Consider the following 16472-nt stretch of genomic DNA (forward strand, 5'->3'; position numbering starts at 1 on the left):
GCTGACTGGAGTTACCCTGCCTGAACAAACACCCTAGCTTTATTTTACATTATCCAGTATCACTCTCTACTGTGGAATGTAGTCCTTCCCTTTTGTTTTTATTTTTATGGAAAACTGCAGAGTCTTCTTTCATTCACACAGACAACACTGCTGCCTTTTAGGTTTGATTGAACACCAAAGTATCTATCTGCTCTACTACTCCTTCTAGGACAAGTTTTCAATTGGCAAAAGGTCGTTTCAGAATAACGAGCTGAGAGAAATTAGGCTTGCCTTCATTTTGGTGTTGCCAAACATTGTTTGGTTCCTCCACTGTATTCTAAGTTCCCTCTTTGAACCCAGTCACCATTTGCTATGTGTCTGGGTGGGATTTGAAGGGAAGAGATGTACAAAAGGAATTTAAAAAAAAAAATTTTTGGATGCCTGTAGACAACAGTTCTTTTTCTAAGCACAATTTTTACAGCAGGGGCTTGCACCTCACCCTGACATCTGAAATCCCAGCAAACACATGCAGTTAAGAAACATCCTTCCAGCAAAGTGATTTTCTTTGAAGCATCAACAAGACTTCAGCTTCCTCTTTCAAATAGGCAAGGGAGTGCTCCGAGCCCTCCCGGTGCAAGAGTACAGTGCTTCTCTGCTGCTCACCCGGACTGACTCTCACCCAACAGTGGGTGCTCCCAGTTGCTCTACAGCTGCCTTATTCAGAGATGTCACAGCGACATCCAGCTAACAACGGCTCTTATACGGAACAGAAACACACCCTTCTGCTGTTAAGTGACATGAAAAATAGCTTTTCTACAAGAAATGGTCCTTAAGGAATCAAGTGGCACCATTAGGACACAGAAAGGATGTTCCATGCATAATGAAAAAAGGAAAGGATCATATTTTGTATCATGCGAGGACTGAGCATCTTAATTGACCAGGACACATGCCCAGAATAATAATTCCCCCTCCTGCTGGCTCCACAAAACCCTGTGCCAATGCTATGAGGCTCTTCACTGCAATAACTGGTTAAAGCAATCGCTGATGCTGGACACATGCCAAAGCAAAGTAGCAGAGCTGCTGTTCATAATGCATAATTATTAGAGCACATGATAACTCAACATAATTTAGCAGAAAGCTGTACATTGCTCTATCTGTAAAACACTGGAACCCACAAAGCTGATTCTTAGCTGCCATGCATCTAAAAGACTGGATGACAAATACTACGAACAGAGACATTTCAACAGGAACAGGCAATGATTAACATGTTTTTATGGTTTTTTTTTTTTTTTTTTTTTTTTTTTGTTTTGTTTTTTGTTTTTCCCATTACCTCCCCAAATTCCTCATAGATCTGTTCAACATAAGTCGTCCCCTTCCTTCCTGGAGAAACCTCTCCATGGATTTCTGACTGATCGCTTTCGCTTTCATTTGTCTTCCGGCTGTTCTCATGCGTTTCGTTCTCCGACTCTTCCACGTTGTCTCTCTCAGACTTGTCCGAAAAAGCATCGTTTTCCAAGTGGTGGTGGTTCTCCAGGGCTGATTCATTCAAACTGAAACACACAGTTCATTGCTCACTTCAATTTGATTTACAGAGATAGATTACTTCAGGCCTTTTGGATAAGGTAAAAGCACCCCCAAGGACTCAAAATAGGGTTTGCAGCCCAGGAGAGCCCAGGACATTGATTTTCTGAATAGCAGGGTTTTCATCACAGAAACAGTGAGATATTTTCAACCAAAATTCTCCCCTCCAACCATCATTTTGCAAAATCTGCCATCAAGCTCCACTTACTCACACAGAATTTCCAGATGGGAGCCTACACACCAAAGGGATACAGAGCACCCACTAACAACTGTACACTGCGATTACGGAAGTGTGATCAGGAGAGATTTTTCCCTTTACAGAAACACATCACAGGAATGTAGAATTTGGGAAAAATATGAAGTTATGGAATACATTCTCTTTTCAGTATTACTGCTACTTTTTTTTTTTTAAACAGATGGAGGTCCTAAGTCAGCCCTACATTAGAAAAGGAAAATTTAAATAACAATAGAAGCAAGGATTTTCACAGAAATACACACACACAAACTAACCTGGGGAATGTATTGCCCCCAAATAATGTAAGAACTCAGTTCAAAGCATGGACTGGATGACTACACAAAACAAGAACATCCAGACTATAGCAGCATAAAAAAGCATGGAAGGAGTAGTAAATTGCATATTCAGCAATCCAGGCTTTACAGAATCAGGAGAAAGACAAATTTTTTTTCTCAAGTAGCTGGTAGCATCTTCATTTGAAAAAGCAAATGGAGGTTGTACAACAGGTAGCAAATATGATTCTTCAAGGGGAGTTTAGTATGGGATTCAGCTTTCCCTATTCATACATGTCTTTGCACACGTCACCTCTTTCACAGCTTAGTACAGTTGCTGTTCACATCTCAGTTGCTGCTCACATCTTCCTCTGAAAATTTCTTACCCAAGTCCTCATGCTTAGTTGCTCCTGGCTGGGACAATAAAAAAAGATTTCCAGCATTTACAAGGAGTTTAGACAATCTAACCGGGCCCTGGATCTGGAAGAGTTTTGTTGGTGTAGTCCACCTCCCTCTCAAAGCAAGTTTTCTCTTCTCAGTGCATGAGAGCGCTTTGTCAAGCTTTACATTTCTCCATGTCAGAGCTTTTCTCAGGTCATTCTGGGCACATTCCATTTTAGCTATAGATTAATGCTGGAAGTTCCCATCCCTCATTGCCTGCTCCCTGGCTTTTGTTTCTTAGTTTTAAGACAAATAGGCATTAGTAGTTAGAGCCAGACTTTAAAAAAATCAAACCAGAAAGGAGTCAGAACAGAGAACTGTCATCAGCTTTTCAGAAGATCTCAACTTCCAACTATGCACTTAAATAAGCTCCTGATTTTTACCACGTGAAGCAAGCCACATTGTGGTAATCACAGCTCAGTTTCCAGAGAAGCCCAGCAGGCTGAGCTCTTTTGAAAGTGTCATCTATAGCTTTTTGTGCCTTTACAAAATCTTTCTTTTAACTCCATTTGCATATATATGTATATATGCATATATGTCTGTGTGTGTGGATGTGTATATATATAAGCTACAGGGTTTTCAGTTTTCAGCTTCACTGTAAAACAAACCTACAGTCATAAATTGAAGTCAATGACACATACACTCCAGTCCTAATAACTTGCTATTAGATATTACACATCTACATTGTTCTAGTGCAAGGATCTCATTTCTTTGTTTTAAATAGAGACCACCAAGTGTAAAGACTGATAACCACATACACTGGAAGCCTACAGCATAGCATATACATGAGTTTAAGGCAATAAAGGAGAAAAAAGGTGAGAAGAGAGCTGTCAAGAGCAATTATCCCATGACTCCTCAGCACAGATACTTCCTGGATGGTAGGGCTGACTGTTCAAAGATCCAATTTATTTCTTCAGTTTTCAACATGCGAGTGTTTGTACGTGGCTGCTATGCTCTCTCACCTACTGAAGGCTTTTCTCTATGGGTTATACACACTTCAATGAGAAGTTAATTCTAAGACTTACAGTTCATGGCTGAGAAATAGTGTGTTTCTATTTCACATTTGTAAGAAGAACAGGAGTTTTAAAGTTTCATCTGCCTTGCACTTGCAAGATATTTGAAGTTTCATTGGTGCAATTGACTGTCTTAATCATTTTTACTCTAAATTTACTCCAAAGGGGAAGTAAACTGATAGGAAATCCCACTCGACTGTGCATGATTACCCACCAGCCACAAACAAAGCAAGACTTAACAGATCCAGAGCAGAGGAGCTGATCTGGGGAACCAAAAAGAAAACAAATGCTCCTTATTCTGAGTAACAAATCTGAGATGTTGAAGTGAAGCCTGTCTCTTTCATTCCTCCTAACAGAATCATCAGTAAATATGTAGAATATGCTAAAAAGAAAAAACAATCCATGAGCTTGAACTAAAACCAATGTAAAGACCTTCCCAGAGGCTTCCAGTGGGATTTGGACCAGGCTTGAAAAGCTAGGAAGGGAATGACTAAATGTCAACAGCAGATTTCCATTTTACTCATGAACGTGAATAAATTGCAACTTTTCATGGCTAACTTACTGTTTCAGCATATCGGATCTGTCTTGTACCAGTGCTTTAGTCTCTAGGGAGTTCCTGGAAATGTCAGTGACCATAACTTCTTTGGGTCTGATACTGTTCTTCTACAAAGGGCAAAGAAAACCAAAAAACTTTGGCTCTTGTCAAACAAGGAAGCAAGCCAGATTCCTGGGGTTGCTGGACATGGAAGCAAAAAGAAATAAAGCTTCATATGAGGAGTGCCTAGTGCCCTAAAGCCCACCTGTCTAAAAATCACAGATTTGAAGAGTACTTTAGCTTTTGATTCAGAAGCACACTTGCACAGTTCTCTCCCTCTCAATTTTTATATACTACTAAAGACATAGGTTTCAAAATCAGTGTATAATCTTGACTTCTCTCCCAGCAGGAAGAGAGCAAAGCAGCCAGCAAACAAATGCAACTTTGGCTCAAGGGAAGATTCGCCTTTGCCAATTCCCTTGGGTTTTGTTCTCCCTGTAATATCCATCATCTCCCTTTCTTTTTTCTTCTTCTTTTCTTGACAGAGTAGTTTGGCTAATTTGAAGATAGAGTTAAATGTAATTAACTGGCCCCCTAACAACAGCGTGCCAATTTAATTGGTATGACTCCCTGTAGGGAAGGCATTTAATTAGAATGATTGAATCCCTGTGAGGAAGCCACTGTCAGTGACAAACCAAAAACCCTTTGCTCAGCACTTACACAGTTTTGGTTTTATATTCTCCCTTGTTTAAATGTGCTTTATTCCTCCAGGGACAACAGAAAGTCATTCCCCTCTTCCACATCCATCAAAGTCCCCTGGGTTGTAAACACTGGGGAAAGTCTGGGTACACATTAAAACCTGTGGTAGAACTCAGGAAGGAGAGTGAATTGTCCTGATGCTGAACCCCCAGTTTGAACCAGATTCAGCAGAACTCCGAGCTTGTCAGAAAAACCTGGTTCCAACTGTGGGTCCTCTGCCCTGCTGAAAACTCTGCCACATGTACTATAACTGAGCCCCATTCAAAAGGCCATTTAATGCTGAACAACTAAGCAGTGAAGCAGAGACATCATTTAAGTGTCACTTATGTATCATATGTTACAGAAGAAATACTTTAAATACATTTTAAAATCTGTCTTCACTGTCCATTTTCAGTAGCCATGGGTCTGCCTGAATGTTCTCAGTGCCGCAGGCTCCATTTTAGTATTAGATTTCTATACACACATCCATCAGCTGAAGAACAAGTCCAATGCATTCCCAGATTCATTGTCACAGTAAACCCAGTCTTTAGAGACTCTCTTTGGAAGAAAGGAAGTAAAGCATTACAGAATAAGCCCAAGAACAACAGAAGAATTTGCTCAAGTACTAGAGCAATGCACACAACCTAGTAACACATCAGATTTCCTTCTCTTCAGTAAAGTTCTTCAAATTCAAGCTAAAATCCAAACAAACAGCAGGACTGGAGAATGCACACTGGGAATAGCAGAGCTTTTCAGAGCAAAAGGCAGACCAAAGTTGCTGCCATCCAACTTTGGTCCCATGGGACCAGAGATACATCCTCACTCTGCAGGGGACTCAGATCCCTATTGTTAAATTTGTAAGAGAGCCAAAGAAAACCACTCAAACATGAGGTCCCACTGTGCTAGGCATCATCCATGCAGACTGCAAGAACTGCTACCCTAAAAACTGTGGGACCAATGGTGCATTGCCGTGAGCCCTTAAAGTCACATTCCTATCAGCAGAACTAGAAGTAGACACGACTTCTTCCAGATCCCACTCCAAGGGCCAAGTGTCTATATTGGAGGGATTTTTGAGGTTGCCTATTTAGCTATAAGCCACAAATAAAGCCTGTTTATTTTTTGTGATTATAGATCTTTGATGTGAGTAGTTCCAAAATGCTGCAGTACTACTAGGAATATGAATAGAAAGAAGGCTATGGGGACTTTTTTCCCTTATGTAAAAATTTATCTGATGCATCAAGGAGGAAATTGGAAACCACTCAAAACCCCTGTAGAGAGAGAAAGTAATTATAAAACTAAGGAAGCAGTGTGTGCACTCTGCTGACTATGATACAGTGTTATTAGCAAAGAGAACACATTAAAAAACAGATCAGACCCCTAGCCATATGTGCTAGCCGATAGACAGACACTGTAAGTGATTGTGTCTGCCTATCCACAGGTCTACTCCAGTGGCTAGACTCTGCAGTCTTTACTCAAGCAATCCATTATTCACGCCAGCATCTTCAGAAAGCATTTTAGTTCAGGAAGGGAATAGAAAAAATTATTTATTGTGTGCATGAACACAGCTGAGGTTCCTTCCAGTGTGCGTGCCCAAGCACTAGCTGATAGTAGATCCATATTCTCCAAAGCCATAGGTTAGTAATGGATGCAGCAGAACAACATATGGGCTAGTTTTTAAATAGATCTCCTTTATGGACTCTGGCTAGATTACCCTAAAATTAAAAGGATGCCCAGGTAAAGCCATGCAACACCTCCCTCTCTTGCTGTAAGAAGCACGAGCTGCATCTTACTGGAAGAACTCCTGGTCCGAGAGAGGGCTTGAGTGCAAGAGGTTGTTGAGCCCCGCATGCGCTGAATCACTCGAGCAGTTCATTTCTCCATCCTTTCCCTGCTTGGAGGCACTGAGCCGGAAGAGGCTGGAGCAACGCAGGGCAAGTTCCAGAGCATCCAGCCAGCATCGGCCTGTGAAAACAAGGGGCATTATTTAAGGACAGAAGAGGAAATAAGACAACTCATGCATTGCTTCTCAGAAGCTTATTACCTGCAAGCAACACCTTTTTAACTCACAAGTCACTGTGTACAATTACTTATGTTTAATTTTTCATACACATTAACCCCTCGATTATTTCGCCAGAAATAGTTTGTTTTAGTTGCTGCACAAGTGATACATCTGCATGGGTAACTCAGGAGGGAGCTCACCCCAACTCCCCCTTCCTCTCGCTGGTATGGGATCGCTGAACTAGAAGCCAGCTTGCGGGTTGCACGTGGGGTGTAGTGTTCCAACAGCAATCAGTCCAAACAAGAGCCAGGAAGATCAATACTGCCAGAATGATTAAGAGTAGAGGGAATTGCTTGGCAGGCTGTTTATTTTCCCTGCTCTCTCTGTATTACTTTTCCCTTTCTCCATTCCCTACCCCAAGTCCCTCAGGTAATCAGGGTGGAGCATGAGTTTTTCTTATCTTGCCCTAAAAAATATGTACTTGAAGGGCCTACTTCGCAAATACAACAATACAACTATAAGCATGGCACAAAATGGAGAGGAACCATGGTTCCCGTGCACAGCCTCACTGGATAATCTTAAGGTCTGCACAGGACCCACAGGCAGGCAGCAAATGAAATGCATGGGAACTCAAAAAAGAGCCTTGGCTCCTCTTGATATGATCCATGCACCTCCACAAAGCTGTGTGGTAGCATTAAAGTCTAACCATCACAATGCTGGAGCCTCTGTATTCTTGGAAGCAGCTGAGAACTTTCGTATCAGAGTCTTTAATGAGGCCAGGACACCTGCAAATTGGCTGAACATTCAAGAACTGAGCTATCAAGGAAGTTATCCTCTAATTTCTAGCATGTGAAACAGAGCTCTTCATTACACTCCTCAGAATACATTTTGCAATAATTATAAGTGTGCTTGAGAGGCAGGGAAGAAAACAAAGGGATTTTCAGTCAATGGCATGTGCTACAAACAGGTTCCTCCTGGACCACATCCACTCCTAGGTCCCATTTGGGAAATGGCTGCCATTACATTTGGTCCTATCACACTCCTAGCATTAAGCTATTTGTAAACCTCACTGAGATGCAACTGTTCTCTTGGGCAGCACTCCCATTGACTTCGATATGACCAAACTATGTCTCTATAAGATCAATGAGAGTTTAAGACAATCTAGGTCATATGCACAAAAAAAAGTGTTTATAAATTTGAGTAGCTTTCAGTGCTTACTTTGGTACAAAGCTGCAACCAATAAGAGAGAGAAAAAACAACAGAAGTTGCAGAATTCCACTTCAACACTGAGCCATAAACACCACGGAGATCAGCCATTTATTCCAATTTCAACCCATAAATTCCTTCTGCATCAGCTTATGGTTTAATAATAATGCCACACACAATGGTTAATAAAAGATTAGGAAGGCTGAAGGCTGTTGGAATTGATTTCACACTATTTTGTATTTAATGGAGATTCTTGCATTAAGGCTCTACATGCAGAGATTTATTCCCTTCTCACCATGTGGAGGATTTGCATGGCTAACCCATTAGAGTTAACGACAAATCCACTCTCCCCTGCATATCCCTGCTCCCACCACCCCATCAAGATGAAAACTTGTTTCAGGCTATTCCATACAAGGGAGGACACTACTAGCGCTCATCTTCTTTGACTTTCCTCTCTCCTTGTTTTAATTTTCTTCTCCTTTCCTGTGCATGGATAGTGAGGACTGCACCATGTGACATTTGGAAATACTGCAAATGTCAAGATATTTTTATATTCAATGGGCTTGTAGAAGTAGGTGCTGTGATAGGTAGCTTGATTTGCAGCAGCACAAGCACTTTGGAACAGTAATGGAGGTCAGATCCTCAGCTCTCTATGGCACTCTGCACACAAGATGTTCTCTTGCAATGGCCATGACAATGCGCTGCCTACATTTACGCTTTCTAACAAGGGTGACAAGGGTCAGCCCCAAGTCTCCCTCAGGCCAGGACCCAGCCATTTTCCATCCTGTGCCCCTGCAGCTCCCTCTCCCCGGGGCCAGAGGCACAGCAGGCCAGCCTGATCCCACCAACACCTCTTCTGCCCCCACACCGGCACTGCCAGGGGTATCTGCTGGAGCCAATGTGTGCTTATGGGCTTGGCCAAGGCCTCAGCGTCCACCACACTGCCAGAAGCAATTGCTACATCCCATGTTTAGGTTTTGTATCTCTTTATATGAATCCCAGGAAGCGGTTACGAGTAACTGGAATCATTTTGGAAAACTAATTCAAGGAGCTTAAATTAAAAAATAATATTAACATTTATTTTAATATTTTAAGGCAGAGACACAAAGCTGCCACTATAGGAACCTGCTGTGCGCTAGCAGTCAGCATTACTTCTGCCCTGCAGAACATCAGAAATGGCATCAGTTTGCCCATGTATTCACTTCTTAGAGAAAGTGAATTCAAGGGATGCCCAACCTAAGAAACAGACCTTCAGCCATCAGGTGGTGCTGTGAGTCCGAACAAATACATGCCACAAAAAACCAGACATAAAATATAGGATTTCCTCTGAAAATAAAAAGGTTATGCTCTCTGCAAGTCAACAGGGTGTTAATTGCAGCATAACACTGTAAAATGATACCCTGTAAATTTCAGGGATTGTGCACGAGATAAACCCGTTTCATTGCTACAGGCCTACATGAAATGTTTTTACATTTGAGTGGTTTTGCTATTGAGTAATATTCATCTTTATTGTGAAAATTATATGAAAATTCTAGCACTTGGATTACTTAATTGCTTACATGACGAGTTCACTCCCTCAGGAATTGCAGAAGGAGAAAAAAGTATGTGGTCACATAATTAAAGGCTGTCATCCATAGTCATGGCAGTCTGCATGAAGGCTTCATGCATACCTTAATTCTTGCATTTTCTAATTCTGAGTGGTTGACTCGAGTCATTTTTTGTATGCAAGATAATTAGATCAGAGAAGGATGCAAAATGTGGGTTCCTTCAGAGATGAATGGCAGCCTGATATGATGCATATAAAGGAAGCAAAATAGAGCTGCAAAGGAATTACAGTGGTAGTCTTTTAGAACATTAGAGGTTTTAAAAACTGTAATGTAAAACACTGTGATCAATTATCAGCTGTAATCTTCTATAGACTACGGCTTCAAACAAGCATATATTTAAATCCTGAAGGAAAACCCAAGAGCATACTGGCAGTCTACGGCAGAATCTCCCCACTGGCTTTTAAGCATGTTTTATATCAAATGATACATTACTCTATCCACTACAATGACACTTTTGAACAATTTCTGCAAAGATTATGTCGCCTCAACACCTGCATTACCTCCTTTTGCCTAGGAGTTACAAACAGTATTCCCCTTCAAACATCACCCCTGAGCTTGACCCTTTCTTTGTATTTAGCACTTTGTCTGCCCAGCCACTCTTGTCTGGATGGGGAACTATGGGGAATGAGTGAGACGTTGGACACAGCTGTTGCTGAAGTGCCATAAGCAGCTGTCCTACCAAAGCACTGGCACTGGCTTGGGTTCCTGCTCTCTTCTGGAGCAGCCTCTCGCCTTGCACGGACCATTGGTTTTAATATCCCTTCCCCTACATCACTTCAGCTAATGATGACCAAAATGCACATAATGATGCATTTGGCATATGGCAGATGTCCTGAGAAAGTGTGATGTCAGAGGAACACACTTGCACATCACTTAGCTGTGCTCACTGAAAAAAAAAAAAAAAAGATAAAACAGAGGTGTCTCCCCTGAGTAGGCCTTTAACTTTTTTTCTCTGATGGATGTGTTTATAGTAAAATGATGACTGTCATCAGTGACAATTTCAAGAAGGAAACTCTTTGGAAAATCTCCTAAACACAGCTGGGTTCCAAAGTTCCTTCCTTCTTGAAAGGTTTTGGAAAAACAAAACAAAACAAAACAAAAAACTAATAAAGGACATGTGTTGCCTTGACTTCTCAAAAACAAAGCCTAACATACATCCCACATATGTTCTAAAACCTTCTGTATGCTCTTGCCAGGCCTTTTGGCTCAGCAGACTGGAAAAGCACCCTGCAGTCCTTTGAGATGGTTCCTGTGGTATAGCTGTGCAGACAGGAATCACTGCTGCTCCTTGCAGGACGCTTCCTGCATCCGCAGGGTACTGCTGGCCCCATGCAGAAACCAGGAGGCTGCAAGGCTGAATAGGAGCAAGCATGCACTTGCACTGACTCTTTTTTTTTTCTGGACAAAAGAAACTACTAAAAGCAAGTAACGAAAACCACTTCTCCACCTTGAGGAAAAAAAAAAATCCAAACAACTAAAGGTTGCTTATGCTACTAAACCAGGCTTGGCTCAAGGAATTTCTTCAAGGAGTAACTTGAGTATGTCCCAGTCTTCAAGTAGATCTTAAATTACAAAAATATCCCATAGAAACAAAACAAAACAAAACAACAACAGACATTATTGGAAACATAAAGCTGTTCGTTTTTGGGATTCCTTACAGTTACCATCATTTCACCTAGAACAACTCATAATTTGATGTGCCAAGACTATCTTTGCAACAGCAGATCACAGAGAAGCCACCCAATGTCCTCTCAGCACTCATCAGTAATATGAGTACGCTCGAGATGGATTCATATCATGGCACATGAAATCTCAGTCCAGGACTAAACCAAACCTTTTTCTCCATTTCATTCTTATAGTTACAGAACAGCTGGGATTAATCTCTTGCCAATTAAGACTTCAAAAGCCTCACACCTAGTAACCATACATTCCTCCAGACAGGCATCACTAAGGGAATATTATTCTTCTTGAATTATTAAAGTCATCCAGCTTTTGGCCTCATGCCTCACACCTGCAAGATAGATGCTTTTCAAAATCAGCCTGAAGTAGACTGCCACCTGGAAATGATGAATTCTTGCTCAAGTACACACAAATCACAAACAATGAGGAAGACTCAGATTTGGTTTAGTCAGTGAACATTAAGGTCACTGTTTTCAGCTGACTGCTTCTTATTTTGTGGTACCACTTGGGTGCCCCACCTGTATGATTTTTTACACTTGGGCTGTCAAAACACAGAGATGTGATCCCTCAGTTAACTGCTGCAGGTGCAATGTATGCAGCAAGCTATACAAAGTCAACTTGCACATGCCTCGATTGTAAACTGCTGTGAAAGGTCTAAGGAATATGAAGGGCAGACACAAGGCTAAAGAGACAACTTCTATTTTTTCCAGCACTGCCAGGATCCAGTGGTGTATTTCGTTGTATTTCACTTCCTCTTGGTTTGTTGCTTCTGTGTATGGCCCTTATTTCAGTAATGTAATTTACTCCCCAGATCAGAGCACCCGTTCCGGGGGAAGGGCCAAGTGCCAAGCAAAAACTAAAGAAATGACACTGCAAGCCAGGCACAGCTCCGTCCACACCAGGCTAACCAAAGCATGCCTGGAGGAGGGGATGGACATAAGCAACTAAATAAGTGTGGTTTACAATCCCACTGTCAAGCCTTTAACCCTTGGTAATTTGCTGCTTTGAGCTCCCCTGGTAGCCCCCCGTTTGGTGGCAGTGCCCATGGCAAAGTGGAGAGCTGTAATATGAAATACAAATGGGTGTAGGATTGGTTTGGGGATCTCAGGGACAGCCCCAGAATGGTCTGGGCAAGAAGCTCAGGACAGGTTTCAGCTACCAATTCTAAGCCATTCATCAGCACAAATCTGAAATGCATACACAGTCACTGGTTTGGAAAAAACAATTTTCTTTTCTGAAACTGCTAAAAAAGAGAGACCCCATGCTTGTGCAGGCTGAGGCTTGTAGGCTGATATGACCTTCCAGATGTCTTTAAAACACATCACAAAGTAGACTGCTGCTGAGGTCTGTGAACGTGAAATTTACTGTATCTTGGCAGTGGTTCTGCAGGCTGTCCAGAAGTCAAGACCTTAAATCCTACCAACAGTCTGTCACAGATGGTACAGCAGAGGGGAAAAAAGGGATTCTGAAATGCTGAGAGAAAAAGTAGGCCATGTAGCTGCTGATCATGATACAGTTGCCTGGATAGCAGAACTGTACATCTAACATATGCTGTAACTCAATATTCCCCAGCAAGTTGGAGGCCTCCATGAATTACTGTTAAATTCACCAAATGCTCTGTGGCTCATTTTCCACTATTAATACAGGAGACTGCGTTAAAATAAATGTGGCCAGAACATCTCCTCAGAGACACTGTAGATTCACACAACACTGCATCTATGGAGGAGATGTGAACATACTACAAATACACGCTAACATTCCGCAAGGGAACAGATTCCGCCTGCCCCATTTATGTCAGCTAGCTTAGCTTGTTTCATCTTCATCTCCTGTCTCTCTTGACCGTAACTGCACCCTCTACGGTGTCCAGCATACTAAGAAATGAAATAAACTCAAGCACACCCTCAAGATGCCCATTCACAACAGGTAAACCAAATACCAGTCTACAGTCATATCAGTAGTGTCTCCTGGGTTTAAAATCAAATTGTATTAATTACGAGTACAAACCTTAAATTGTTGCATTTTATATAGATTTCTTGAAATGCAACAGTTTCTATTCCTTGTGTCCTTGCCTGCCTATGTTTTACACTACCTACTGATGTGCATGCCATTTCCAAGTCACTGATCTCAGAGAGCGACACCCATGTGTTGGGCTACTTGTCAGCATGTCTACACTGCTCAGTGGAGCCAAGAACCCCCAACTGCTCCCATGGAGCCCAGCTAGTGAACAAAAGGAGTGTAGTACAGTAACCACGCTAGGACAGCTCTTGAGTTTGGGAATTCTTCACTGTTCTCTGCAGACTCTCATCCTTCCCTTCCTGCAGAAGGTACAGACACTTCTCACAGCTCACTGACCTCAGCTGCCAACTCAAATACTCTAATTCAGCTGAAAGTTACACCATGTTTCATGCTAGTATTTCTGGTGCAATGTTACATCACAATTTTTTGTGAAGTTCACAGCCAAACGGACAGATCCCAAAGCTTCCCATGTCAGCTGTCATGGTCACCTCCTCAGATTAATTCTCAGAATCTACTAAGCCATAATGTGCCTGTTCCAAATCTCTGCAGGTGAATCTAGGGCATTGCTAGTGGTGTTCACAACATATACTGCTTCATCCTTAACCAAAGGTCTTAGCTACTTCCCACAAACAGATTTGTGATATTTGACTGAGAGGCTTCTCAGTCCCTCCTTCCTCTGATCACGGTAGCTTTCCATCTAACTATACAACCCTACTGTAGAGAAACAGCAAAGTAAATGAAAAAGCGATTCTACTTTGACCTGCCTGGTCTCCATCTGCTTCCCAGGAATCTTGGCCAATATCTTAGCTTTAAAAATAAGTTCCAGTAAGTCACTATTTTAAGCTCTTATGATACCACTGACATAATAATTCACTGGGCAGAAAGCTTCCCACAGGCCTTTAAATATTGAAAATGCTCATGTGCCAGACATGGTCCCTTTTGTGCTTTTCCAGCATTACAATGTATGACCCAGTCGGAGAGATCACAGACAGAAAAATCTTACATCTGATGATCTCTTGGGGACTATAGCTAGCTTGGGAGCTTCATGACTGAGGGTAGTTAGAACAAATCTAAAGCTATTCTACTCCACATAACTGCTCTATAACAGTCATCATAAAAGAAAGATTAGAAGTTCAGCCACAAGTCTCTTTGCCAGGCTGGCTTTAACATTTAATCATTAGGTTTCCCCCGGAATTAAAGTTTTCATTTAGAAGACAGTTAAAATGCCACAAGAAAATGACATTATCAGACAGCAATTTTTCTTGAATGCATGCAATGTCTACATTGCTCCCTTTGTGCGTTTTCTAATTAAGTTAATGGAAAGGCAAGTCACATCAATCTCTAAAGAAATAATAATTTAGAAAATCTGGATTGTCAGACAGTTAATGAAGTTACTCACTTGCCTAAGAACCCCGTAGAACTCTTCTATATATCTGCTCTGCAGGCTGTCTGTCTAACTAGGGTTTGAAATGCCTGTAATTGATCAGCTCTACCTCAGAGGCACTTTTTTTTCCCCCAAGAGACTACTGTATCAACCTCTCAAGACAGGTGATATTTGGAGCCATGTAAAATCCTGTATGCCTTTACACGAATAAGCTGTGCTGTTCCGTAAGCTGCAAAAATGTAAAAAAGAAATAAATGTGCTTTTACAGCTCTATACACATACCGCTTATACTATTTCACTGTACTGGCAGCTGCAAGCAGCTTTCACTGTCGAGATGGTATACCTCACTGTGAACAGCTCTTTACACAGCCACAGGAAGAACAGCATGCCAAGCCTGCAATGGAAGCAGCTTTCCTCCTGTTCTAAGTGCTATGTTAAAGCTGCATTTGGTGTTTTCAAAGTCCCATTCCCAGCCTTTAGGAATTTATGAAACTTACCAGCAGCATTTTCCTTCTAAAGCCCACTGTGCTCCATAAACAATTGTTGTACCCTTAAAGTCAGTCTAGATGAGCACGTCTGAATGAGCACGTGGGCTACTTGGGCACCCTGGTGTGATAGGTGAAAAACATCCATAAAACAACAGTCTGGGTTAATTTGCTATGGCAAAAAAAAAATACAAAACACCGTAGTCTGAAGGTCAAATGAAACGAAAACATTATTTTAATCTTCTTATCTACTTATAAATCACTGATATTTTAGGTCTGCTAAAGTCATTTAGAGAGATTTCACATAGCAAGCTGGCATGCTTGTTATCTATTGACCTGAATTTCCCTTCCATAATTTTCTGAATTCCTAGAACAGTATATTACAGGAGGAGTCACCAGGGTCTGTCTGGGCCTGCTACAGCATTAGCCCCAGTACAGCAAATTTACAGAATTCTGGTGGTTGAGAGGCATCTATTAACAGTTCTTCAGTATGGATATGCCTTTTTCCTCCAGCAGGTCCCTACCTAGTCTAAGACTTAGGCAGAAAACCCACTAAATTCTCTGCTAAACTGAAGAAAGTTTCATTCTAATTTCAGGATGAAATCCTTTCATCCTCTAGTATTTACTGACTTTGTGTTTTTTCCCTCATCTAAAAGTCTAGATCCTTCCACACACATGTCAAGAAAGGTGGCTTTTCAGTAAAGAATATGAAATTTGCCTATAGCCTGCCCTACCTATTCTGAGCCACGCTAATGGGCATCATCTCGAGCTGGGTGAACTGTTACTTGTTCCTTTGTGTGTCATATTTTTTTGCATCAACCTACTTTCTTCTGCAGTCTTGAAGTCCACACTAAACTTTGCCTCATCATTCACACTGGTTACTGGAGAAAGTAAAGGAAGACTAAAACTTACCATCCGATTCGGAGGCTGCTCTGAAAATCAAGTAGCTGCTGGGAAGAGGCTGAGTTATCGAACCAACGTTTTCTCCTTTTGGGCCCTGGAAATGAACACAGACAAAAAGAAATAAGTCACTGAAGATGCAGTGGCCGTTCAATGTCTTTCTACCCTTCCTGGGCAGAGTGTGTATATTTGTGATAGTCAAAAAGAAGGAAGGAGCAGATGGAGTAATTTAGAGAGATTCATTAGTAATCATGACATTGCTGCTGTAGCTCCAAAGCAGCAATGAGCTCTGACGTTAATTGGGCTTAGCCTAACCCTTGCTCAGCTCCCAAACTGCCCTGTTTATTCACATCCTCAGAAATGGAGAAATTTCATTCCTGTAGCTTGGGACAAAGACAGCC

General features: G+C 41.6%; 1 protein-coding gene across 9 annotated transcripts in view; it reads right to left on the reverse strand.

Annotated features, from left to right (window-relative positions):
* The window catches only part of OSBPL5 (oxysterol binding protein like 5), a 177902-nt gene that overhangs the window by 20315 nt on the left and 141115 nt on the right, over positions 1-16472 (reverse strand). For all 9 annotated transcript variants that reach the window (XM_084522452.1, XM_084522448.1, XM_084522451.1 and 6 more), the window contains 3 exons: positions 16084-16168; positions 6585-6756; positions 1310-1529 (listed from right to left, as the gene is read on the reverse strand). In XM_084522452.1, coding sequence (XP_084378578.1) covers positions 1310-1529; positions 6585-6756; positions 16084-16168 — 477 coding nt within the window. The remainder of the gene's footprint in view (positions 1-1309; positions 1530-6584; positions 6757-16083; positions 16169-16472) is intronic.

This window comes from Aythya ferina, assembly GCF_964211825.1.
Source record: "Aythya ferina genome assembly, chromosome: 5".
Taxonomy (NCBI): Eukaryota; Metazoa; Chordata; class Aves; order Anseriformes; family Anatidae; genus Aythya; species Aythya ferina.